Below are 26,722 nucleotides of genomic sequence, written 5' to 3' on the forward strand. Positions count from 1 at the left end.
CCTGTCCCCTGAGCCATCTGTCCAGCTTTCTTACTGAACACTTTATGTCATGCAGGTAGTCTGTGCATGCACGTGTGACAGAGCTGAGAATGAGTCCTGCTTGTTACGGTCACATTAGAGTGCCTGTAGTTTAGAATTCTGCTATTGACAGGGCACTAACATCTCGAGAGCTAAAACTTTATAATCATTTGGACCATAATGACTGGTAAAATGTTTCATCAGTTCTGTCGACTATGGAGACTTGCAGTGACCACATAGAATACAAGAGCATAGTCTAAAAGTCTTTTTTTCCTCTATATTTCAACTAAGACGATGTCTTAGTTAGGGTTTTACTACTGTGAAGAGATACCATAACTAACGCAACTCTTATAAAGGACAAGTTCAGAGTCCATTATCATCAAGACAGGAACATGGCAGCATCCAGGCAGGCATGGTGCAGGAGGACCTGAGAGTTCTACATCTTCACCTGAAGGCTGCTAGTGGAAGATTGACTTCCAGACAGCTAGGGTGAGAGTCTTAAAACCCATGCTCACAGTGACACACCTACTCCAACAAGGGCAAACCTTCTAATAGTGTCACTCCCTGGGTTGAGCATATACAAATCACCACAGACAGGATTTGAACTCCTCTTACTTAACAACATCAAAATATCTCATCTTCGGCAACTTTGGTAAGAAGTGTAAATGTCATTAAAGTCTTTTCTTTTAATAAATCTAAATGACTTCCAGAACTTGTTTCATAGCCAGTTAACATTAAGTTTATAAAGACCACACCTCTTTAGGATTAAGGTAAAGTAGTGGGCAATCTGTCAACTTGATTAGATTAAAAATGTCCTAGGAGACTAGTAAAGCATGTCTAGGAGGGCGTTTCCAGAGAGGATTACCTGAGCTGTCCAGCCATCTGCAGCTAGGGTGGAGCTGGGAAGGGGAAGGGGGACAGGAGTGCCAGCAGCGCAGGCTCTCCCTGTTTGCTGGCCACCACCTGGTGAGCTGCTCTGCCCCTCCACACCGTCAGGAGCTTTGAGCTCAAATAAGTCACTCTTCTCCATGTTTGTTCATGTCAGGAAAAACTGGCAGATACAGATGAGGTATCACGCTTAGCCGTCAGAGCCTGGCATGTAAGCTATGAACTATCTTTATGTTTTAGATGGAGCTGGCTGTGGGCCCACTTTGCAGACGAGTGTCGGATTTGGGAAAGTCCTACCGGATGCTGAGATCATTCAGGTGAGACCCAATTCTTATAAAAGAAAATCATCTCACCAGCAAGTCAGTCCTTTCCTCCTATTTGGGTTAAGCTTTATAAAATTGTCAGCATTCATTTTGTATTCTAACAATGCCACTATGAGATGAATCATTTGAAAAGTTATTGTTTAAGTCAGAGAAGCATCTAGCATTATATATGGTAGTTTATACCATAGCAGGGATGTGTGTTTTCTCTGTTTGAATTATAGTTCACAGGTTGAGCTGATGCATGCTTTCTAACTTGCCATTCTTGCAGAAGCATATTAAACAGAAACACTAGGAAATAGGCAAGGGGGTTTTTCTGAAAATTTTATTTGTTCATATGCATTTTTGTTCTTTTTTGTTTTTTTGGGAGGGGTGGGGGAGACAAGTTTTCTCTGTGTAACAGAGCCCTGGCTATCCTGGAATTCACTTTGTAGATCAGGTTAGCCTCTGCCTCAGGATCTCTGTTCACCTTCCTCTGCCTCCAGAGTGCTGGGATTAAAGGTGTGCACCACTATGCCCAGCTGTTCATGTACACTTTCATCCCATCTGGTTAGAAAACTGTAAATACAGTATAAACATACACACCCTTGACTGTAGCAGCTCAGTGGGGATTTAGGGAATGGGTCAGGGAGCTCAGGCTAATGTAGCCGACCACCAGGCTTAGGATTGAGCCTCCTACAAACTGGTCAGAAAGAGGACTAGTGAGCGAGTTCACATGCATAACCTAATAACATAGCAACTGAGTGAAGAAAGTTGACCTTCCCACTGCTGAGTGCTTTGTTCTGAAAACCTCACGCAGCTTAACACCTTCAGTAGTAGACGCTAAAACATAAGGTGGGATTGCTCACATGGCTGCTTACTCAGGAAATTTCCACATTTTTCATGTAGTAACCCATGAAAAATATTCGCACTAAAAATGTGGCCAACTTTCTAGACTGGAGAGCTCTCCATAGTAAACATGTATAACAATTTTGTGAGTCCAGCGTGCTGCATGGAAGGTTTTTATACAATCTGAGCAAACGTCTGAAAGCACAGTGACCTCTGGGCATCTTTCTGTAATACAGCGTGGTAGTCCAGTTACGAGCTGCCTGAAGATTGGCTGTCTTGGAAACCCGTCAGTAAGTGGCATGCAGTTGTGTGGAAGCCAGTGTTGCCAACAGAGACCGTGTGCCTTACCCTGCCCATTTGTAGTCGACAGAGTTGCTTTTTCAGTGCCAGCAGCAGAGCCTGAATTTTGCTTTTTTTGTAGTTATCACTGCACATATGTCCACAATTGCAAGGAAACTTCAAGTGGGCGCTTATATATTTTTCAATTACCTTCTTTAGATCTGAGAAGCAAGCTCTTTAAAATAAATAAATAAAACTCTAAGCATCATGTTAAACTCCGGTCTGCACTGTAGGACTGTAAGGGTCTAGGATAACCAATCTATTGTTCTCCTGTGTGAACTGTAAAAATAACCACATTGATACAACTGTGCATTTGTTTCCTTTGAGTAAGACCATGGTCCAGTTTCTTAGTTACTTTCCTGGTACTGTGATAAAGCATCGTGACCAAGGTAATTCTGGTTCCATCATAACAGGGAGGCATAACTACACGCTGCAGGCAGGCAGGCAGGCAGGCAGGCAGGAGCCGGAATCTGAGAACCCGTCCTCAAACTCAAGCAGGAAGCAGAGAGAGCACACTGGGGTGCTGTGGGTCTTTAAACTCAAAGCCTGCCTAGAGCAAGGCCACAGCACCTATACACCTTACCAAGGACCACTAAGTTGGGACCACATATTCGGATATCAGAACTTATGGGGAAGGGTGTTTTCATTTAAACCACTACAAGTAGCAGACTGCACCCCATGATAAAATGATGCCTGCCCTGGCTGAGGCAGTAAACATTCTGAGGGCATTAGTCAAGTAGCTTCTGGTAAAGAAAGACTATTGGCTTGACATTCATTTGCTATATTAGTTTTTTAGTTTTTTGTACATATATATACAATATATATATAATATACAATGCATACAATAAATATACAATAAATATATATAAATACATATACAATAAATATATAAATATATAAATATAATATACAATAAATATATATAAATACTTCTGATCTTACTATTTGCTGAAATAGGATGGCTTTTTACCTCAGTACTTTTAAATTTCTTTGACAGTATGGAAAAATAAAATCTGAGGATAAGTTTTATTTATGTAAGACTGATTAACCACTTAAGATGGGAAATTTCCCGTAAACTTTCCCAATCCTTACATGAGAAAAAGAAAAGAATGCCAAAAGAGCAGTCAGATTGGGTAATATCTTATTATACCTACTTATAGAAGCAAACATTACTGTTGATCATGCATACACTTTAAAATCACACTTTTTTCCATAAATTAATTTATTTACTTTACATCCCAATAACAGACCCCCTCCTCCCAGTACCCTTCATTATGGCCCCTCTTTATAACCACCCCTGCTTCAGGGGAGGCTCCCTCTGGGTGCCAACCCACCATGGCACATTGTCTCCCACTGAGGTCAGACAAGGCAGTCCAGTAGGGAACAGGATCCATAGGCAGGCAACATAGTCAGGGACAGCCCTGCTCTTAACTCTTGATAGAGTAGTAGTCAATCTACATCTGTTTCAGACTTTTGACTGTGATACATGGCAGAGGATTTGGGGTTTTCTTAATTCTGCTTTGTTTATTTTTCCTCATAGGATCTCACTATATGACCCAGAATTGAACTTGAAATCCTCTTGCCTTAAGCTGCTGAGTTCTGGGATCATAGGAATGAACGTACCACAATGCTTGCCTGTGGTTTATTATTAATGTTGTTGTTGAAACTTAGAGCTAGGTCTGACACGTATGCCTGTAATCTCGGTTCTCACTCAGGAGACATATAGGAACAGATCATCATTCAAGGGCAGCCTGAACTACAGAGACCCTGTCTCAGAAAAACAGCAACTAAGGGTACCTGGAGAGCAAGCATTAGACCAGGTTTTCCAACTCCATGAGTTTAACTCACAGTGTCACCAACCTGCCATATATGTGCATGTCAACATAGCAACTCAAGCCTATAGTATGCATGGATATGCAGAACCATATGTATGGTTCATGAGAGAAGACTGAGCTTCATTTTGTATAGAACCCTCTGGTGTGTCTACTTGGTTACTTTACCCCCCCCCCCCCCCCGCAGTGGTTTTATGACCCCTAATGTTTGGGCTCCAAGTTCTCCATTTCCTCACAGGGCTCTGACTCCTGAGCTGCAGCTTCTCTGCTGAGTGGGCAGTGTTTTCTCTAAACCCTGAAAACATGCACCGTTTCTCCTGGGAGCTCCATGCTGCCAACAGTCCCTGGGCTCCCGAGGCCTGGGGTCTATAATCAGGATTGCATCCTGACAACAGAGTACCACACAAACTTGAATTAAAGGAAACATGAAACAGATTGATTAGTACCAACATATTCCGACTGATACGTCATTCTACAGAAGTGCACTGAGCTGATTCTGACTCATGGTTATGTGGTCACACTGGGGCAATGGTATTAAACTAGGTTAATAATTAAAATAAAACCATAGTATATTAGGGTGTTCAAACCAGGCCTGCTATGGAAAGAATGTGTTTGGAGCTTGAGGAGAAAGGAGATGTAAATGGGTGGTTCTGCTTCTGCCAGTGCTGCCATTGAGGAAAGACAGGTTCTGGCAACTTCTGTAAGTTGTCCTAGGGAGAGGGTGGACTTTGCAAAGCGTTCCTCTGGGAGAATGCAAAAATAGAAAGCTCGCTCTGAGGGCCTGTTTCCTAGGCTTCACAGGGTCCGTGTTCTTCATCTGGCAGAGTGTACAAAACCCAGGAAGAGTAATCTCTTCCAGTGACCTAATCGTAGGCCCCTGGTTTACTAACTCACAAAACTTACTATTACACTTTACTCTCTTTTCCAAGACAAGTGTAGAACAGTTGCAGCAGAAGGACCTTTCATTTCTTTTCCTTTCCTTTCCTTTTTGGTTGGTTGGTGTTTGTTTGTCTGTTGTTTATTTGTTTGTTTGTTTTGATGTGGGTTTTCTCTGTTGTAGCCCTGGCTGTTTTGGAACTAGCTCTGTAAACCAGGCTGGCCTCAAACCTAGAGATCTGCCTGCCTGTACCTTTAGAGTTCGGGGATTAAAGGTATACACTACCACTGCCTGGCCCTAGGATCCATGATCATCCATTCACCTGCATCTTTTCCATTGTTACTAAGCTCTCTGACAAGAGCTAGCCTTCAGCCAGTAGCCCTGTGCATGCTGGATCTTCGCTGTCAATTGCACATCATTCAAAGTTGCTGTTCCACTGTGTCCAGGGGAATAATGGACAATATTGGATGGGCTCTTAAAATTTTATAAAAACAAAACCAAAATATTCCCTAATCTACCACTAAATTAAAAACAAAGTCTTAGTCAGTGTTTGTATTCCTGCACAAACATCGTGACCAAGAAGCAAGTTGGGGAGGAAAGGGTTTATTCAACTTACACATTCACATTGCTGTTCATCACCAAAGGAAGTCAGGACTGGAATTCAATCAGGGCAGGAAGCAGGAGCTGATGCAGAGGCCATGGAGGGATGTTACTTACTGGCTTGCTTCCCATGGCTTGCTCAGCTTGCTTTCTTACAGAACCCAAGACCACCAGCCTAGGGATGGCACCGCCCACAGTGGGCTAGGCTCACCCTCCTTGATCACTAATTGAGAAAATGCCTTACAGCTGGATCTCATGGAGACATTTCCTCAGCTGAGGCTCCTTTCCCTCTGATAACTCCAGCTTGTGTCAAGTTGACACACAAAACCAGCCAGTACAACAAACCAAAAAATAAAATAAATAAAAACAGGCTACCAAGGAGGTGATTGCTATGACCTGCTACCATGCCTTAAACACTGCTCTGTGTTTATATGGAGAGGGGATCAGAACAAACTAACAAAAAAGTAAGAATAGGCATCAAACTCTTGTCCTTTACATCAGTAATGTTTGTTTATTTTTTTCAAATTTCCTGCTTCAGCTTTAATTTTTAATGAGAGGAGCCAATACTTTTTATTGTTAAATTCTTCATGTTGTTTTCCCATCTAGAAATAATAGAAGAGCTAAAGGATAATATAGCATCCATAAAAACATCTCCTACCAAAGTAGGAGGAATCCACAGAAGGTCTCAGTCAACAGTCTGAGTTAGAGGCTCGGGAGCAGGGGAGGGCAGCAAGGGCTCCTTTACAAGGGAGGAGGGCAGTGCCAGCCAGTTCTCTCTTCAGTTAAGATCTCAGCTTCTGGCTGCTCCTTCCTCCCCCACGCCCAAAGCCTTAGTAAGCCCTCCCTTCACATCGTGCTGCCATCTGCCTCTGGGCACTCTCCCTGATGGTAACATCAGTGGACTAGGTAATTAAGCCAGCAAGCTTCTTGCATACATTTACATTTTGCTGTCTCCATTAGAGTCCCTCTGGCTGCAAAAACCTTTTCATACTTGGACAGAATGCTGCCTCAGAAAAATGCTGACATTCCTCATCTGCCCCTACAGGCCTTGTATTTCTACATGTGACACATGTGTCAGAACTGTCAGGACCCCATCCTTGTCTGCCTCTCTGCAGTAGGACAGTAATGACAGTAACCTCTGAGCACCAGATGCCTGAAGACTTTGACTCTTGGCATTGTCAGTGCAGCTGCCTCTGTGGATCTGTGCGCTGACACAGAAAGGCCCAGAGACACTGGCTCCAAATACAGAACCTGCCTTCCAGCAGGCCCCGGCACCTTACCCCTGAAGGGACAGTTTCTTTCTAATGTCTACAGCCTGCACTGCTGGAACCTTCTTTATCTGAGTTTTCCAGATCAGTGAAAACAGTCAGGAAATGGGGCTGTGCTATACTGGAGCTTTTAGAAAGGGAGGGCTGAAGAGCCGGCTCAGGAGGAAGGACAGTGGTAGCTACAATAGGATGCTCCTTTGTGCTGGTTTTTGATTCAGGGAGATTAATTAATACTTTTCTAAGGGCTTGATCTATTGACCATACAAGTGCTGCTAAATCTGATCAGATAAAGACCATTTCCACATATTAATAAAGGGAATAAGTCATCAAAAAGGTATAACAATTATGAGTAAATGTTGTGCCAAATGTAGGAACTCTGTCCTGAGCACTGTATGCCTCTTTCTCTCTCTCTGTACTGCGTCAGTGATCCAGATTTACCAAGTAGTCTGCCTGCTTTAGCAGTGAATGCAGGTTCTTCTATTCCAGTCTCAATTACTAGTATTGACTCTCATATCTTAATTACTAAGACTAACTCTCATACCAGACCACACAGGATACAATAAGTGTATCTATATAGAGCTACACATACATGTGAGTTGTAGAAAGTATACAAGGCAAAGAGGCTATACAGGTATTACAGGAGCTTATCAGCACTAGGTGGGTAGAATGTATACAGATAAGATGCATAAATGTTTATAGGTAAGATGAATATATTGGTAAGATAACAAATGCAAGCAGGTCTCAGGGAAGAAGCCGTTGCTATAAGGATGAGCTGTGAAAGAGACAGCGTTCACTGAGGATGGAGCGAGCTGCAGAGAGGGACAGAAGAGCAGAGGGGACTAAGTTCCGTGGGCCTTGTCAACAGTGGAGGGCTGAGCAGATGCCAGGGACCATTGGGTCTTCTCCACCTGTGTCTTGATGCATGCTCCAGGTAACAAATGTCAGGTTGGTGCGGGCCACTGCCATGACAGTGCTAGGTACATTCCATTTTCTGGGGTTCACATAAAGGAGTTACACCCTCCCTTGGACTGGCATGTCTGACAAGTTCTTGGGCCTGGTTTGTCTGATACGACTTTAATTCACTCTTGTGCCCCTGCTCCCTCAGCTCAAACCCATACCTTTCTAGGTTAGCACCATTTCTCCTGCTAGGAGTAAGTCGTCATCTGTGTGTGCCGTGGGTGGTACTGGACAGGTGGGGGTGTTGGTAGGTCCACCTGCATGTAATTATCTTCCACCCTCAAAGTGGGAGTCAGCTCTGTAAAATGGAGTCTGTCCGGCAAGGTACAACCTGACAAAGCACTATTGCACATGAGTGTAGTGACTTAGACTAGGACAGAGCCTCATCTCAGCATGCGCTCAGTAAAAACAGCACTCATGGGCACAAAAGGTCAGATGTGTCCTGATGCAATGACAGTGAGTGACTGCAGACTCTAGTTTTCACAAATCATGTAAACTGAAGAACAACTACAGGACTACAGACCTAGGCTGTACTACAGGTCAAATGGACATAGGGGGGCATTTGCAGAATACTCCATCTAACAGATTCAGAGTATACGTTTTGCCATGTATCCAAAGAAACTTCTTAAAACAGGCCATAAAACATGTCTTCACAAGTATGAAAGAATTAAGACAATTTACCATACCTTATCAGATTATAGTTAATACAATCAGAAACCAATAGCAATAGTAACTATAGAGACTTACAGATAGGTGGAGACCGAGAATACACTATTACAATTTTTATTATTATTACTGAGTGCGCTCAGGCATGGGTACTTTGGCAAGCATATGGAAGTCAGAGAATAATTTATGGAGTCTGTTTTCTCATTCCACCTTAACATGGTTTCTGGGGCTTGAATTCAGGTCTCCAGGCTTGCATGGGAAGTATCTTTACCAACTGAACCACCTCACTCTGTGTGTGTGTGTGTGTGTGTGTGTGTGTGTGTGTGTGTGTGTGTGTCTGCGAGTGCGCGCATGTACACTCAGCCATACGCACTGTATAACATTTATGGATGTATTTCAGTGTGGTTATGTGTGTGCCCCAGCATGTGTGTTAAGGTTAGAAGAGCACCTTGCAGGAGCCATTTCTGGGATTAAACTGAGGTTATCAGGCTGAGCAGCAAGTTCCGTTACCCCTGCACCATCTTGCCAGTTCCCTCTCAGTACATGCTCGAGTGATCAGTGGGATAGCTGAAGAAATGAGAAGGACATTTACAATTACTAGAGTCAAGTAAAAATGATAGCACTGTTTATCAGAGCCTTCCACTGCCGCTAAAGCAGCTCGCATGAGAAGTTCAGAGCTTTAGTGCTTATAGCAAAAGTCAGAAAGATCTCAAATAAATAAGCCAACAGGATACTTCAAAGTGTTAGAAAAACAAGAGCCAGCCAAACCCAAAAGTACATGAGTCAAAAGCAGCATTCAAGATCAGAGCAGAAATGAATGACAACAGGCACTGAGAGTAGCATAGGAACCAATCAGACAGAGAGTAACATAGGAACCAGTCAGACAGAGAGTAGCATAGGAACCAATCAGACAGAGAGTAACATAGGAACCAGTCAGACAGAGAGTAACATAGGAACCAATCAGACAGAGAGTAACATAGGAACCAATCAGACAGAGAGTAGCATAGGATCCAGTCAGAGAGTAACATAGGAACCAGTCAGACAGAGAGTAACATAGGAACCAATCAGAGAGTCACATAGGAACCAATCAGACAGAGAGTAACATAGGAACCAGTCAGACAGAGAGTAGCATAGGAACCAATCAGACAGAGAGTAGCATAGGAAGCAGTCAGACAGAGAGTAACATAGGAACCAGTCAGACTGAGAGTAGCATAGGAACCAGTCAGACAGAGAGTAGCATAGGAACCAATCAGACAGAGAGTAACATAGGAACCAGTCAGACTGAGAGTAGCATAGGAACCAGTCAGACAGAGAGTAGCATAGGAACCAATCAGACAGAGAGTAACATAGGAACCAGTCAGAGAGTAACATAGGAACCAGTCAGACAGAGAGTAACATAGGAACCAGTCAGAGAGTAACATAGGAACCAATCAGACAGAGAGTAGCATAGGAACCAATCAGACAGAGAGTAGCATAGGAACCAATCAGACAGAGAGTAACATAGGAACCAATCAGACAGAGAGTAGTATAGGAACCAGTCAGACAGAGAGTAGCATAGGAACCAGTCAGAGAGTAACATAGGAACCAATCAGACAGAGAGTAGCATAGGAACCAATCAGACAGAGAGTAGCATAGGAACCAATCAGACAGAGAGTAACATAGGAACCAATCAGACAGAGAGTAGTATAGGAACCAGTCAGACAGAGAGTAGCATAGGAACCAGTCAGAGAGTAGCATAGGAACCAGTCAGACAGAGAGTAACATAGGAACCAATCAGACAGAGAGTAACATAGGAACCAGTCAGACAGAGAGTAGCATAGGAACCAGTCAGACAGAGAGTAGCATAGGAACCAATCAGACAGAGAGTAGCATAGGAACCAGTCAGACAGAGAGTAGCATAGGAACCAATCAGACAGAGAGTAACATAGGAACCAGTCAGACAGAGAGTAACATAGGAACCAATCAGACAGAGAGTAACATAGGAACCAATCAGACAGAGAGTAGCATAGGAACCAGTCAGAGAGTAACATAGGAACCAGTCAGACAGAGAGTAACATAGGAACCAATCAGAGAGTCACATAGGAACCAATCAGACAGAGAGTAACATAGGAACCAGTCAGACAGAGAGTAGCATAGGAACCAATCAGACAGAGAGTAGCATAGGAAGCAGTCAGACAGAGAGTAACATAGGAACCAGTCAGACTGAGAGTAGCATAGGAACCAGTCAGACAGAGAGTAGCATAGGAACCAATCAGACAGAGAGTAACATAGGAACCAGTCAGACTGAGAGTAGCATAGGAACCAGTCAGACAGAGAGTAGCATAGGAACCAATCAGACAGAGAGTAACATAGGAACCAGTCAGAGAGTAACATAGGAACCAGTCAGACAGAGAGTAACATAGGAACCAGTCAGAGAGTAACATAGGAACCAATCAGACAGAGAGTAGCATAGGAACCAATCAGACAGAGAGTAGCATAGGAACCAATCAGACAGAGAGTAACATAGGAACCAATCAGACAGAGAGTAGTATAGGAACCAGTCAGACAGAGAGTAGCATAGGAACCAGTCAGAGAGTAGCATAGGAACCAGTCAGACAGAGAGTAACATAGGAACCAATCAGACAGAGAGTAACATAGGAACCAGTCAGACAGAGAGTAGCATAGGAACCACTCAGACAGAGAGTAACATAGGAACCACTCAGACAGAGAGTAACATAGGAACCAGTCAGACAGAGAGTAACATAGGAACCAGTCAGACTGAGAGTCGGTTCATTGAAAAAGTAACCAGAGAAGGAAAGGACCCAAGGATCATAAAACTTGAGTATGAAAAAGAAAGTTATTCTAGACTCCAGTAAGGTGCACAAGATCATCAGGGAGCACCCTGAGAACTGGCTTCACAACAACTAGAGTCTGGACGTGGACGAATTCCCAGAGATGGGGCTGCTAAAACTAAACCAAGTAGATGCAGTAACTCAGACAGACACACAGCACTCAGTGAGGTAAAGAGGAAACAAAAAGTCTCCAATAAAAACCCAGAACCAGATGAGGTCACTGCCAAATACTAAAATACACTGACACCTATGACTGCTCCACAAACGAGAAAGGGAGGGCGAACTACCACACCCACTCTACAGAGTAAGCAGTGTTACCCTGAAAGCAAAACCAGGCAGACAAGACATGAGAGCTGTAGTCAGACTCCTGAAAAGTACAAAAACTGCATGTGTGTGCACACATGTGTGGTTATATGTACATACGGGTGTGCAGCTGTGTTTGTTTAGGACAGGAAATACCCTTGGGTGCCATTCTTCAAGTGCCTGTCATCTTCAGGTTTTGTGTTTTGAAGTAGCCTCTCTCACTGGCTAGGGCTTGCTATTTAGGCTGGTTGGCTAGCAAGCCTTAAAGACCTGTACACTTCTGTCCCCTCAGTGCTAGGATTACAAGTGCAGTCCACACGCCCAGGTAGTTTACATGATTCTGAAGGTAGGACTTAGGTCTTTGTGAACTTTATAGATTAAACTATTTCCCTAGGCCTTACATGCAAAAATTCTTTTTTAAATTTTTTTTATTATTTTTATGTGCATGTGTGTACGTCGGAGATTATGTGGGCCATGTTCACAGAAGCCTTTGGAGTCCAGAAGAGGGCATGGGTTCCCCTGGAACTGAAATAACATGTGGTTCTGAGTTACAGAGTAGGCACTTGGAACTTAACCCAAGTCCTTTTTGAAAATAAATAAATAGTAAGCAGCCTTTACGACTGAGCCATCTCTCCATCACCCAAAGTTAAGTAGTAACAAACAAAGAGACATCTAAGGGGGAGGGGAGACACTGGAGATGTAAAAGAGCTGTTGTTGAAGACCAGTGTCCTATTCTCAGCAGCTACTTGTCAGCTCACAAATATTTGTAATTCCATTTCCAGTAGATCTCACATCCTTTTCTGACCTCTGTTACACTGGGCATGCATGTGGTACTCAGACATACATGCAGACAAAATACCCACCCACATAAAATAAAAATCTTATAATCTTTTAGTTTATACCAAGGATGAAAATCAATAAACGTAATACAACTTCTGTGCAGTTATACACTTCTGTACATAAACTGCATGATCCACTCACGTGTAAATCTGAGTTGAGACCCTTGACAAAGTGTAGAATCCCTTAAGGAAGAAAGTAGGAATAAAGGGAACATATCTCAGCATAGTAAAGGCTACACATGCCAGATCTTTACTCAGCATTATACTAAGAGGGAAAACGGAAAACAGTTCTTCTGAAGTCAGTGATGAGCCCAGGCATCTGTTCTCTCCTCCTATTTAGTATTGTGCTCAGTCTTAACAAGGGACACAAATAATAAAGGAAATATGGAAAGTATCCCTATCTTTAGATGACATGACCCTATTTTTAAAAGAGTCTAACGATTTGATTAAAAAGAACCATGAAACCTAATAAACACTTCAGCAAAATAGCAGCATACAAAAACCAATATACAAAAATACCATTTATTTTTCTATATATAATAACAAACTTCCTAGGAAAGGAATAATGGAAAATCCCACTTGCCATAAAATAGATCAATAAAAGACCTGGAAACTAAACCACCTGGAGCAGTAAGGGCCTCTGAGGCAAAAGCGTAAGGCATTGAGGACGCTGAAGGCTTTGGAGGGAAAGAGCTATTTTACCAACTGATTATAGAACTCATAATGTGAAGATGGACAGACTGCCAAGTGGTTACTGTAGTCACTGTAATCAGAGTTCTGGTACTGTTCTTCACAGAAGTATAAAAATAATTAAAATTGACATAGGCGCATAACTGAAGCAGAAAGAGTAATACTGGAGCCTGTGTGTCAGATTATATTAATGTGTCACAGGAATAAAAAGGTATGGTACTAACCAAAAAGAAAAGGTGGACAAATCACAGTTACGTCTCCTGCCACCCAGTCTTTGACATACCAGTCTCTAACACACATTAGAGAAAAGGACAGCATCTTAATAAATGGAAAAGGTGGTTTCTATCTATAGAAGAGAAAACCTAGATTCCTGTCTTTTACCCTACACAGAAATTAATTTAAACTGGATCAAAAATGTCAACATAAGAATTTTGAAATAGTGGTGAAAAACATACTAAAAATACTCAAATGGTAGACACAGCAGCACAGAAAACCTCAGATGTTCAGGATGTTCAGAAAGATGTTCTGAAAGGACTTCAGTTGCTCAGGAAATCCTAAGAGTCGACAAGTGGTTCTGCAGGAAATTAGAAAGCTTAGCTGAAGGTGGTCTTTCACACACTGGGAGGCAGAGGCAGGGGGGTCTCTGAGTTTGAGGAGAGCCAGGGCTCTCTACACAGAGAACCACCTTCTCAAAAGAAGAAAAAACAAAAGGAAAAGAGAGAAGAAAAGAAAGGCAAGAGAAAAAAAGTCAAAGAAAGAAGGGAGGGATAGAGAGGGCTGGGGAGAGAGAGTTGTCTTTTATAAAAAGATAAAGAGAGAGGGGATATGTTTTGTGGATATGTAGTCAGGTATGGGGGAAGGGGGTGCCTCCATGGGCCTTCCCCCTGAGAGACCAGCCACAGGATGGTATAGTATAAAATAGTTTATTGAGGGCATAGAGAGGGGAATTGAGAGGGTAGTAGAGACAGAGAAGGGGAGGGAAAGGAGGAGAGGAGAGGAGAGCAGGGGGAAGAGGAGAGGAGAGCAGGGGGGAGAGGAGAGGAGAGGAGAGCAGGGGGAAGAGGAGAGGAGAGCAGGGGGGAGAGGAGAGGAGAGGGGAGAGGAGAGGAGAGGAGAGGGGAGAGGGGAGGAGAGGAGAGGAGAGGGGGGAAAGAGGAGAGGAGAGCAGGGGGGAGAGGAGAGGAGAGGAGAGCAGGGGGGAGAGGAGAGGAGAGGAGAGCAGGGGGAAGAGGAGAGGAGAGCAGGGGGAGAGGAGAGGAGAGCAGGGGGGAGAGGAAAGGAGAGGAGAGGAGAGCAGGGGGGAGAGGAGAGGAGAGGAGAGCAGGGAGGAGAGGAGAGGAGAGCAGGGGGGAGAGGAAAGGAGAGGAGAGGAGAGCAGGGGGGAGAGGAGAGGAGAGCAGGGGGAGAGGAGAGCAGGGGGAGAGGAGAGGAGAGGAGAGCAGGGGGGAGAGGAGAGCAGGGGGGAGAGGAGAGGAGAGGAGAGGAGAGCAGGGGGGAGAGGAGAGGAGAGGAGAGCAGGGGGGAGAGGAGAGGAGAGCAGGGGGGAGGGGAGAGGAGAGCAGGGGGGAGAGGAGAGGAGAGCAGGGGGGAGAGGAGAGGAGAGCAGGGGGGAGAGGAGAGCAGGGGGGAGAGGAGAGGAGAGCAGGGGGGAGAGGAGAGCAGGGGGGAGAGGAGAGGAGAGGAGAGCAGGGGGGAGAGGAGAGCAGGGGGAGAGGAGAGGAGAGCAGGGGGGAGAGGAGAGAGAGGAGGGAGAGGAGAGGAGAGGAGAGGAGAGGAGAGGAGAGGAGAGGAGAGGAGAGGAGAGGAGAGGAGAGGAGAGGAGAGAATACAGGCCGGCCATGAGCACATGAAGAGAGAGGGGAAGGGAATGGGGAGAAAGTGGGAGCCAGAAGGGAAGAGCAAGAGAGTGAGGAGGGGTCAAGCAGCCCCTTTTATAGTGAGTCAGGCATACCTGGCTGTTGCCAGGTAACCATGGGGTGGGGCTTAGATTGAGAGGAGCAGAGAGAGGAGTGCTTTTGCCCAGCAAGAGAAGTAACAGTGAAGAGACAAGAGACACTGGCCACTAGCCTGACAACCTGAGTTCAGTGCCTGTGATCTGCAGGGTAGATTGTCAGGTCATGGCCAGTGCCGTAGCCCTCCAGTGGCTATTTGCATGTGCAGGTGTGCACAGACACGCTAAATAGAACAAAGAAAGGTCTTCTCCAGCTATGCTTTGGATGGGGAACTGATATCTGGGATATGTAAAGAAAGGCAAAAATAAACACCAGCAAATTTGTCCAACCAGTAAGTGGGTCAATCAGCTAAAACTCTCACAGAAATTAGTATAAATCCCCAGTTAGTGTTTGAAAAGGTGTCCAACATCCTCAGCCATTAAGGAAAGGTAAATTAAAAGTCAGAAATGACTACCCCATGTTTTATTTCAGAAGAACCTGTTTGGTTTTTACTCTGATTGGTCCAGAAACACATTAGAATATTTGTCTATATTATTTAGGAAAAATACCAGAAATTTTAAGAGATTGGTGGCAAATTCCTGCCACTGAAAGATTTCATGTTGCTGGCTTCTGCTTTCCAACTGCTCCAATACAGCTCCCAGGAGGCCAAGAGAGCTAGCTCCCCCTCCTCCTTCTCTCCTGCATGGTCTGTGGTGAGAGATGGTCAGTTCCAAACGTGCACCCTTCTAACGTCTTCTTTAAGACCTTGTTTACCCCAAGCCATCAGCCTCCTGCATCAACCCTTCTGCAGCCCTCATGACTCTCAAGTGTCTTGTAGAGAGCCTCACTCACTTCCTGCATGCGTCAGACACTTCTGGTCTCTCAAAGGCAGTCCTACTTCCTGTGTGGGGAAGATGGCTAGCTGCATGCGCTCCCACAGTGAGGTCACCTTTCCTCTCTCTGACTTTGGTTTCTCTGGGAATTTCCGAGCTTGGGGCCTTGCTGCATTTTCTGGTCTTTTCTCAGAATTGGGGAAGGGTAGGTTTGGTGGTAGGTAGCATGGAAGCGACCAGCACTGGTACTGACTGTGGGGTCAGGAGCAGCAGGACCTCTATTGTCCTGCATTACATGATTAGCCTCAACAGCCCGGCTGAAATCTGACAGCTGTGCAGCCATGACTCATTTAAATGTGACTTTCCCGGACTAGAAATAGACATTTTTTTCTAAGGGATCTAATACTTGACTAATTAACTCTACCTTCTGGCGAGAATATGTAACCTTGGAAGTACTGCTATATTTAGAATAATCTCTAAGAATGACAGTGTAGAATTTCTGGCTTTTCATAACACCTTAATTAATTTTCTTTTGTTTTGGAAAGCACTTCAGGTGTTTGTTTGTTTGTTTTTTTCCACTTGCTGGTGCTTCAGATCCCATCTGGAGTCAGGGACAGGGAGGGCTCAGGCTGTGCTCCCTGACAGGAGGTGACATGCAAGTGACAACCAGTGCAGCTGCAGAGGGGAGTTGTACAGAGGGCTCCTTAGGTACTGAGGGCTCTGTTAGTGACCAGTGCAGGAGACTGGTCTTGCCAGAAAGACAGCTTTTGTGGCTTGGAGCTCCAAAGGGATGGATAACTGACTGACCCAACCAGCCAGTTTGTAACTAGGCATCTCCCCCAGCACCATCTCTGTGGCCAGACCACCTAGACACAGCTCGACCCATGCCCTGGGCCTGGATGCTTTTCCCTGCCCACCTCCATCTCCTCATCCCCCCTCCTTGCTTGCTTTCTTCCTTGCCTTGTATCTTTTGTAGTTTGCATTGAAAATATCCTACAGGATGATTATGAAAAACACATACAAACCATTAAATTAACTCCCTTGCAAAATTTTAGATTTGGCTTAAATTTCCTGAACCTGAAGATAAAACAAAATGAGCTGTCTTGTTCTCCATGCCAGAAGGAAAGGAGGCAGCTGTGTGGAGAGTGAAGAGGAAGGTGGTTCTCAGCACCTAACCCTGCCTGCTTCCTGACCGCACTGAGACAGACCCTCCTGGGCTTGTTTCTGAACTCGTCTTTGCTTTTAGCTACCTTCCTGTTTGTGTCTCGGTGTGTTCTCTTTGGGTTGGATTTGACAGGCGAGCATTTGGTCTCTGTAGCTAGAGGCTGGTATCTAACATGGAGACGTTTCACCTCCTGTTCCCTGGAACATTCTCTTGTTGCTCAGTCCCCTTCTACTACACATACCACGCTGCCCTTCTTGGGCTTCCTGATCCCTGTCAGCTTTCTTTATTCCGTCCCACTGTTTCCTTTTGCCCCTGTAATCTTCATATTGTAAACACTGTCCTTAAAGCCTCTGATTTCTTATGCTTACTGAGGTTTGCTGGTGACACTTGACACTGTTAGGTTTAGTCCATGTATTCTTCATCTGTAGGAATTTTTAAATTCATCTTCAAAGATAATAAGAACCAGATATAATCAACTGTAGTTCAAGAACACAGCGTCAAGTTGCCCCAAATGCCATGCTCTAATATAGTATGATTTCACAAAGTTTTTATAGAATTACATATCAAAGCATGGTTAATGCATTGTTTGACACATTAGGATGGGTTGGAACAGAGCCAGGAACTGATGCCAACTTGACTTTTGGTTGATGGAAAGGACTGACTTGATAGTCAGGTGGATATTGGTTCCCACGTGGAGGTGAGCAAGAGGTGACTCTTTAGGGGACTGCAGGGAGCCCAAGGCTGTCTACCAGCCTCATCATTTCAGTTCTCCACAGTCACAGCCACATCAACAGTTCCTCAACTTTGTACAGTGTTTAAGGTGTGTTTGACTTTTTTTCCAAAAACATCAGTTCACAGTTCTGTTGGCCAAGCAGTCACCTTTTGTGCATGCAAAGACCAAATAGTGCTTTGTATCCCAGTGTGATAGAACCCACTACTAGGAACAGCAACTACTAAATCCTCACATCGCCAACTCTTCCTGCTGTCATGCACCAGGTCTGAATTGTTTTCAGCCTCAGTATGAGATACATGTGACGTGTAAACTTCGAGATAGTGTACCTAATGTCAACGTAGTAAAAACAGTGTGGCCTGAAGATTTAATGGCAACAGATGAGAGAGGGGGGCATTTATAATAAACCAAAAATGGCATTTTTAAACTGCATACATCATGTCTCCCTGTCTGCAATTATTTGTATTTGATATAACGGTTTTGTTGATGTTCAGAGTATTAAAAATAACTTACTACGTTTCAATTATAGATTTCCTTTTAATAGGTTTGATTTGATAGCTGCAACCTCACAAAGGGTTGATAGTTCTAATTATAGGAAATGTTAGGTCCTAACCTTGGAGTAATAATTTGGTGCCCCATTATCTCGGGACTGTACCTAATCCACTTTGGGAACCTTATTTATATTGCAGATGAAGTCAGATAACAATATAGCATTCCTTTCATTTCTCTTTTATCAAAATTGTCTTTGCCCTTGTACAAGTATTTTTGGTGACAGGGCTAAAAAATAGAGCTGAGACTTATGAGAAATTGAGGGTTTCATGGGCTTTTCAGGAGAAACCAAATCTTGGGTTGTTATCGGAAAGAAAAATTGGAGTCACTGTATAATTTCATCCATTTACTTTTTATTGGTACAATATGAATATTTCCAATTTTGAAGTCCTCCCAGTTATACTGTAGAATAACTTAAATATTGATTTAATCGAGAAACATGGACCTTTTGCAGGTGTATTCACGTGTGTGGTAGTTTGAATGAAAATGGCCCCCGTTTTGGTCTCCCTTTTGTGGAACTATTTGGGAAGGACACTATTTCCAGTTAGCTCTGTGCTTCTGTTCTGTCTCAGGATGTGAGCTCAGGCTCTGCTTCCCTCCCATGGCCGCTCTTCGTGTTGTGCTTCCTGGCATGGTGGTCACATGTTCTAACCCTCTGAAACTATGAGCCCAAATAAAGTCTTCTGTAAGTTGCCTTGGTAATGGTGTCTTATGACAACACTAAAAAAGTAGCTAAGACAGTGTGTGTGTGTGTGTGTGTGTGTGTGTGTGTGTGTGCGCGCGCGCGCGCGCGCACGCATGTTGGGGGGGGCATATGTGTGTGTATGTACATTTGGGCATATATGTGTGGAAGCCAGAGGTCGATGCTGACTTTCTTGAGTTTCTCTCCATATTACCTTTTGAGATAAGGTACCCTGATCCCAGAGTTCACAGAGTTGACTAGTCCAGCTGGCAAGCTAGCTCCAGGCATACACATACTCTGTGTTCCAAGAGTTGGGATAATAAGCATGTACCACCAGGTGAGGCCTTTACACTTGGATCTGAATTCCAACCATCATGCTTGCACGACAAGAATTTTACCAAATGAGCCAGCATCCTAGCCCAGAAACATAGACTTCTCAAATAAGAAGTATCATGACAGCTGTCATCAGGGACTTGGTCTGGGCTCTTGTGTTGTTTTGTTTTGTTTTATAATTTGGGTTAAAAGAACTCATTTTGTTTGTTTGCTTATTTGTTTATTCCCTGGAAAGAATAAATGAGGTCAGAGTTACTTTAAGGTAATCAGAGGTCTAAGTCTGTCATAGGTCTTTCAGAGCCTTTAATCTGTATTTTAACATTTTAAATATTAGTAGAAACATAGCCATCAAATTGATTGGATCAAAAACTTAAAATTCTTTTCCATTTCCTTAACAGGAAACAGTTTGCTAGCTTTTTTAAGAGTTTGAATTTAAAATAAGGTATCTCCAAATGGAATGCCTTTTGAAATATTTAACATAAGTCTTTGCCTATTTAAAAATAAAAAAGTTTTAAAAATCAAAATTATATTTAATAATGAAATGATCTTTTTTTAATACAAGAAGTAAGCAAAAACCTTGAATCTGGGTTAGAGATTCAGTGGTTGAGAATGTTTCTAGATCACCCAAAGGCCCTAAGTTCAGTTCCCAGCACTCACTTTAGATGGCTGACAACCACCTGTAACTCCAGCTCCAAGGAATCTGAGGTCCTCTGGATTCCACAGGAACCTGCGTGTGTGCTCACACTGCATTGCCTGCAAGCCATAGAAATTCATGTTTTGGGTTTTCCCTTACCTGAAGGTAGCCAGAGAGTATCCTCTGAGGTTGGATAAAGCGTATTTGGACTGCTGGCTTTGGAATAAGCACCAAGCTAGGTGGCGCCTCTGTTTGCACCTTAGGGTCATAGAGTAAGCTTAGCTGCACACTCAGTCTTCCTAACACTGCAGCCCTTTAACACAGTTCTCACGCTGTGGTGACCCCCAACCATAAAATTATGTTTATTTGTTGCTACTTCATACCTGTAATTTTGCTACTGTTATGAATAGTAATGTAAATATCTGATATGCAACCCCTGTGAAAGGGCTGTTGACCCTAAAGGGGTTTTGACACACAGGTTGAGAACTGCTGCCCTACAGGTATACTAAGGGCCTCATCTCCCTGCCTAGATTCTGACGGAGATTTTTGCCCAGGCACATTGTTCTCTAGAGACATAGGCTAAGTTAAACGTGGCACAGATCTTTGTGAGCTGAGAGTTGGGTCCGGCTGGTGGCTGTCATTGGCTAGTGTCTGATCGGGCGCCATTGCTATCGGGGCACAGCTGCCACTCTACACTGGCAGCTCTGAGCTCTGCTCCTGTTTCTACTTGACCCCAGCACCATGCCATGAGGTAGAGAGCCCGCCTGGCCATGGAACCTAGGAAAGCCGGTGTCTGCCTCAGTTGTGTCCTGGGACTGCGCAGACAGTTTCCATCGGGGGCTGTGTTGTAGTCTGATTCAGGAGCAGTAACTTTCTATGTAGTTCTTGTGTAGTTCTGTCATCTAATCTGTATGTGGACCAGTCCTGCTTCTAAGAGTTGAGATTTCATTGGGCCATTCTCCTCTGTGAGCAGGTGACTAGTTGTGACTTTGGGACAGGGTTAGTGAAGTCTGGGACCTCTTGCTGACCTCATGTCTGAAAGCTTTCTCCGTGCCAGATGTGACTATGAATGCTTAAGCCTAGGCTGTTCTGTTGGTGATCACAGTGCTTTCCTCATTGAAACGTAGCAGCTTTGACCTGATAGTGAAGGCAGTGCCGTCCACACAGAGACACCCATGGTGATGCCTCCAGGCAGACGAGAACCACCCAGCAGCGCTCTCCCCGTTCATTACGCTGGGCCTGAGTGGCTTCAGCAGGGAACACTGAAATGATGTTGTCTTTGAACATTTTCAAAGTAGCAGCTCTCAGTGCAGCCACAGGAGGAAATAGGAGTTTTCTGGTAACAGACAGTAAAAACGAACAGTTCCCAAATACTTAAAAAACTCAGTAACAAAACAGTGTTATTTGACAAGGCAATGCCTTAGTTTCCTTTCACCATGATCAGATGCCAGAACAAAAGTCCTCTCACACCCACAGTGGACATGGAACAGTGATGTGGTCAGCTGTCCTTATGCTGCTGCCTACGTAGAGGGTGGTCTTCCTCCTCAGTTAACCCAAGAAAATCTTTGACATGAGTGCCCACAGCCAACCCAGTCCAGACAGCCCCTCAGCGATGCCCCTTTCCCTGGTGATTCTACATTATATCAGGTTGTAATCAAAGCTAACCAGCATAAGCCGCTCAGTTTATGAGAATTTCAGGTAGGGTAGATTGTATTTGTAGGATTATTAGTATAAGGACGTTTCCCTATCATTGTGGATCCAATAAGAACCAAGTATCTGTTGAGCACTCTTCCCTGACTCTTGACATAAATGCTCATTAGTGAAAGAAAGGAGAAAGGGAGGGATCAATCATCTCACACAGGCCTGCTGCCTTCATACATAGTCAAGATGGCTGCGGAAAGAGACCAGGACACAGGACTGTGCTCCAGGGCTCGTATCAGTCATCAGTCTGACCTGACAAGAGGTGTGGCTGCTGGCTGCCTGTTTCAGGTGAGCCTCTAAGGCCAACCACAGACTCACTAGCTCATACCCACAAGAACTCGGAGCCAAGAGAGCACAGCATCCCACATAGATTTTGGCACAGGGTGGTCGAGAATTGGTAGTGGAGTAGATTAGCCTTCATACCACTGCTATGAAGTTGTGGGAGTGAGATCGGGACTACAGTGTGTAGAGGGGAACTAGCATACATCATTGGACTGGTCAGCAGAGTGATAACTTTATGTCAAAGACTGAAGTGCCATTTAGAAAGGCTATATAGAAACTGTTGACTTCCTTCATATTAGATGATAGCCCAAGGAAGGGATTTAAATAAGGTGAAAGCTACGAGCATCAGTCAAGCTAAGAATCTGCTCCTTACACCAACTTGAAGGTTTGGTCTGTGCTTGTTGATTTTAGCCTGTTAATTAAATTACACTAGAGGAAATTTTGCTGTCGGTGAAGTAACATCAGACCCATTGATAAGTGCTGATTGCTGAGGAAAGCTTAAAGACAGATCAGACTTTGAGGGGGAATTTTTTTTTTAAATGAGGCTTCAGAAACCTGTCTAGGGCTAGGGGTGGTGATGCACACCTTTAATCTCAGCTCTTAGGAGGCAGAGGCAGAGGCAGGTGGATCTCTGCATTCTAGCATAGTCTACAGAGCAAGTTCCAGGGCTACAGAGGGGAAAAGGAAGATCAGGAATAGGAAGAATATTCCAGCAGAATGAGTTCCTACCAGATCACCCCTTTCAGTGCTGAACCACATGAATTAACTCTGCTTTTCCTTCTAGACCCCTGCTCTTCCAGACAAGCGAACATGTGGCAGACAGCCCGGCAGTGGGAGACATTATCCCATTCAGCATTATCATTCAGTTTCTGTTCACTAGAGCACCGGCGGAGCTGAAATCCCCCTTCCAGGTAATGCAGTGACGGGGGCCTCTCAGGCAACTTGGTTAGGAAGGGTCCTCGCGGAGTGGCTGGGTCCCTCCTGCTTTCTTTAGTCTCCAATGTCTCTCACTCCAGTGCCCTGTGTGTGTTTTCTTGGCAGGCAGTGTAAAATTTACCTCTCGAGTCCAGAGTCCAGAATTAGCCCTTTAAGGAGTCTCACCTGACTACTGTGTCCCCTGCCTGTAGTCTTAGCACTCAGGGAGCTGAGGCTAGATTGCCATGAGTTCCTTGCCTGCCTGAAGTACAAAGTGAGACCCTGTCTTCAAAATCATCACCATCAGGCTGGGTGTAGTGGCAAACACCTTTAATCCCAGCACTTGGGAGGCAGAAGCACATGGTCTCCTTGCGTTCAAGGCCAGCCTGGTCTAAAGAGTTCCAGGACCGCCAGGCTAAACAGAAACAAAAACAAACAAACAAACAAACCTATCATTATCATCCAACGAAACCAAAACAACAGGAATAATTTCTACTCATGAGGCTCTGTTGATGGGGGCTTCTCTCTTTCTCTCTGTTTATTTACTTGGGCCTACATCAGCAGATCTTCAGGGGTTTTGGTAATGAGGTACATGAAGCCCCTGTGCTGCCTTCTAGACTTCCTTCAGGAAGTGTGAATATCATTGAACCCTCAGTCACCAGTGGTTTTTGTGTTGGTATTTGCCGCCATTCGCTGAAGAGTGCACTGTTTTCTGTGTTTTAACCCTGCAGAGGGCAGAATGGTCCCATGCACGCTTCTCCCAGTGGCTGGATGATCACCCATCTGAAAAGGACAGGCTCCTCCTTCTCAGGTAAAGCCATGTGTTTTAGGGTACACAGGGGGTCCAGGATAGAGAGTGCAGGGGTGGGTGGTGACGGAGCAGCGATTGTATGGGCGTACACGTGTAGTTGTGGGTCTCGAGGTGGCCACTCCATTGTGTAAGCATTTGCATGCTGGATCCCTCTGCAGTGTATGGTTGGGCACGGGGACTATCTAATTTTTCCAGACCTTCATATTCTCCTGTACCAATGCTTGTGCCAGTATTTGCTGCCTTTCTCCACTGTGTTGCAGCCCTGCAGAGGGCAGAATGGCCCATGGCCACTCCTCCCTGTACAGCGCTGAGGCGCATGAGCTCCAGTTCTAAAACAATCTCAGCTGTGAGAGGATGCACTCTGGCTCTTATCTCATGTGTCATTTCCATGTGCTGCAGTCACTGACATGGTGGCCCTTGGATTAGTGAACTTTGAACAGTGACAGCTCCTGGAGGGAAAGGATAACTCAGAACCCACTTAGATACCACACACTCCCTGGGTGTGCTCCATGAACACAGTTAGGTGTGCACCTGTGCCCAGGCGTGTGCATCTCCATCCGAGAGCACGGTGCACAGCCTGCTGAGCTCGTTTCTTCCATTAATACACCCACCTCTCTGAAACCATGCTCAGAAAGCATCACCACAGAGCTCCGACGTGATCCCACCTCCCTGAAGCTCCCCTGTGCCTGACTGAACCTGACTTCTTCCCCATCCACTCTGCTGACTTGCTGCTTTTATTCCATTTGTTAGATGTCATTGTCCACATTTTGTTTCTAGTTTTTTGTACCCAGGAGAGCAGATGCAGACACACCATCTTTTAGCTTTCCACCCCACCCTGCATAGATCCAGGTTTGGGACTCACTTGCATGGGGCCTTAGGCCAGCAAACTTGCTTTCAGACATCTTCAAACATACCCCAGAAATCTCAGCTCCCAAATGTTTTCATTTCATCATCCCTCAAACACCCTATATTCCTCGATACCCTGTCATGGGAGGCTACCGATACCCAACCAGCCACATCAGAAGACAAGTAAATCGTCAGTCAACTCCGGTATACCCGGTTCTCTAATTCCAGTTAGCATTGCTCTAATCCCTAAACCCATTCTCTATCCTGCCAATCTAGGTGTGTGGATAAGGCAGGCCAGCTAGCTTATCTGATCATCAGTGCAGGTAGCAAGCACATGCAGGTCATTGTCACCTATGTATGCACATGTGAAGGTGGGGCCCACGGGAACAGTGGGACTCAGTGTAGACTTCACTGAAGAAGCTGGGCTCATTAGAAATATCAGCTATCACCTCAGAGCCTCTGGGAGCATATGTGGGATAAGGAAGATGAGCCCAGACTGCTCCTTATCTTTCCTCACTAGGAAACTGGCCCATACAGGGGAAATGCTGAGTGACAAGCTTCCTGTCAGTATCCTGCTTATGGAAGAGGCTTAGGATATGGTCAGGAAATTTGGGTCTCAACTAACTCGTTGATTTGCAGTGTCTCTGGCTTTTTTTTTTCCTGAGTCCCAAATATACACTCAGTTTCAATATAGTTGATAATAGAAAATGATTCAGCAGGTTCCATTTTATCATGTTAAAGCCTTGAAATGAGTTCATCCACATGGCTGTCTTGCTGTGGGTTTGTGATCACCAATCTGTTTTCTTCTGCTTCTTTTTAAAAATGTCTCCTAGGTGACGTCATTGATACTGTTGCTAAGCTCACATTTAGCAAGTGAAAACCATCCTCCCTCCCTCTCTCCCCCCCCTTATCTCTCTCTCTCTCTCTCTCTCTCTCTCTCTCTCTCTCTCTCTCTCTCTCTCTCTCTCTCTCTCTCTCTCTCTGAGCCTGGGGACACATAGGGTGAAACCATTTAGACTTCATAGATAAAGCTGAATGGTACTTTGATCTACTGTTTCAGAAAACACTCAGAACCACATGAATCCTTGGACCCTTAGCCACCGTGCCATTGTCTAGAACCCGCACGCTAGGTTGAAACAGCTTGTCTGTTTCTAATGCCTTAAAATTTTAAGAATCAGAATTTTAGTTCTAATCACAATGAATTTTTTAATGCCTGACAAATTGTTTTTAAAACATCTACCTGCTGTGTCAACTAACAGTGTGACCTATTAGCACAGGCCAGTCCTTTAGTAGTAAACCCCATTGCTTTTCCTCTGTGAGGGGGACTTCAGCAAGCTTGTTGGTATAAACCTTACGTAACGCTTGGCCTGACTTCCAAGAAAGCTAATGTTTTCCTGAAGCAAATGAAGTAATTTAATAAATGCTTGAAAATCTTGCTCTGATTTTATGTAGGAGGGCAGCTTAATCTGTTTTCTCGCTGTCATTTCAATGGTGTTTTTGATGGTTATCAAGAGAAAAGAAAAATCTAACCAAACATTTCTGAGCTTCCTTCAATGTGATGTGCAATTTATATACTTAGCCCTGTGAATGCAAAGTGTTTTTTTTTTAAGTGCATTTTGTAAATAGAACAGTATGTCCACTATGGAACATTGGTTTCTAAGATTTTCCACTTATTTCTTAAGACTGGCAAATGGACATATGTGTACACATGTGCGTGCACACACCCCACTGCTTCCAGGTGGTTGAGCCCTTTCTCAGCCTGGCTTTAAAGATATCTGTGGAGTTGGGGCAAATGTCTGAACTGGTGCCAACTGGCACAGAAACAATTTTCATTAACTCCCTAAGGGTTGTCTCTGATATCTGACATTGGAACACCCCACAAAATGCTAAGAGTACTGATTTCTGCCTGGTAGTTAGAATTACTGATTAATGGGACTTGAGGCCAGGCATGTGAGCAGAGTAACATCGTTAACATCTTATTTGAGAAGTTGGCGTAGTAATGGCCTGCCCATGCTTCCATATAGCCACAGGATGCACTCACTCATACCCTGAAC

General features: G+C 44.5%; 1 protein-coding gene across 4 annotated transcripts in view; it reads left to right on the top strand.

Annotated features, from left to right (window-relative positions):
• Positions 1-26,722, top strand: part of Cog5 (component of oligomeric golgi complex 5) — a 310,546-nt gene that overhangs the window by 258,891 nt on the left and 24,933 nt on the right. For all 4 annotated transcript variants that reach the window (XM_087553191.1, XM_087553193.1, XM_087553190.1 and 1 more), the window contains 3 exon segments: positions 1,147-1,223; positions 22,881-23,007; positions 23,743-23,822. In XM_087553191.1, coding sequence (XP_087409317.1) covers positions 1,147-1,223; positions 22,881-23,007; positions 23,743-23,822 — 284 coding nt within the window.

This window comes from Rattus norvegicus, chromosome 6, assembly GCF_021556685.1.
Source record: "Rattus norvegicus strain SHRSP/BbbUtx chromosome 6, alternate assembly SHRSP_T2T, whole genome shotgun sequence".
Taxonomy (NCBI): Eukaryota; Metazoa; Chordata; class Mammalia; order Rodentia; family Muridae; genus Rattus; species Rattus norvegicus.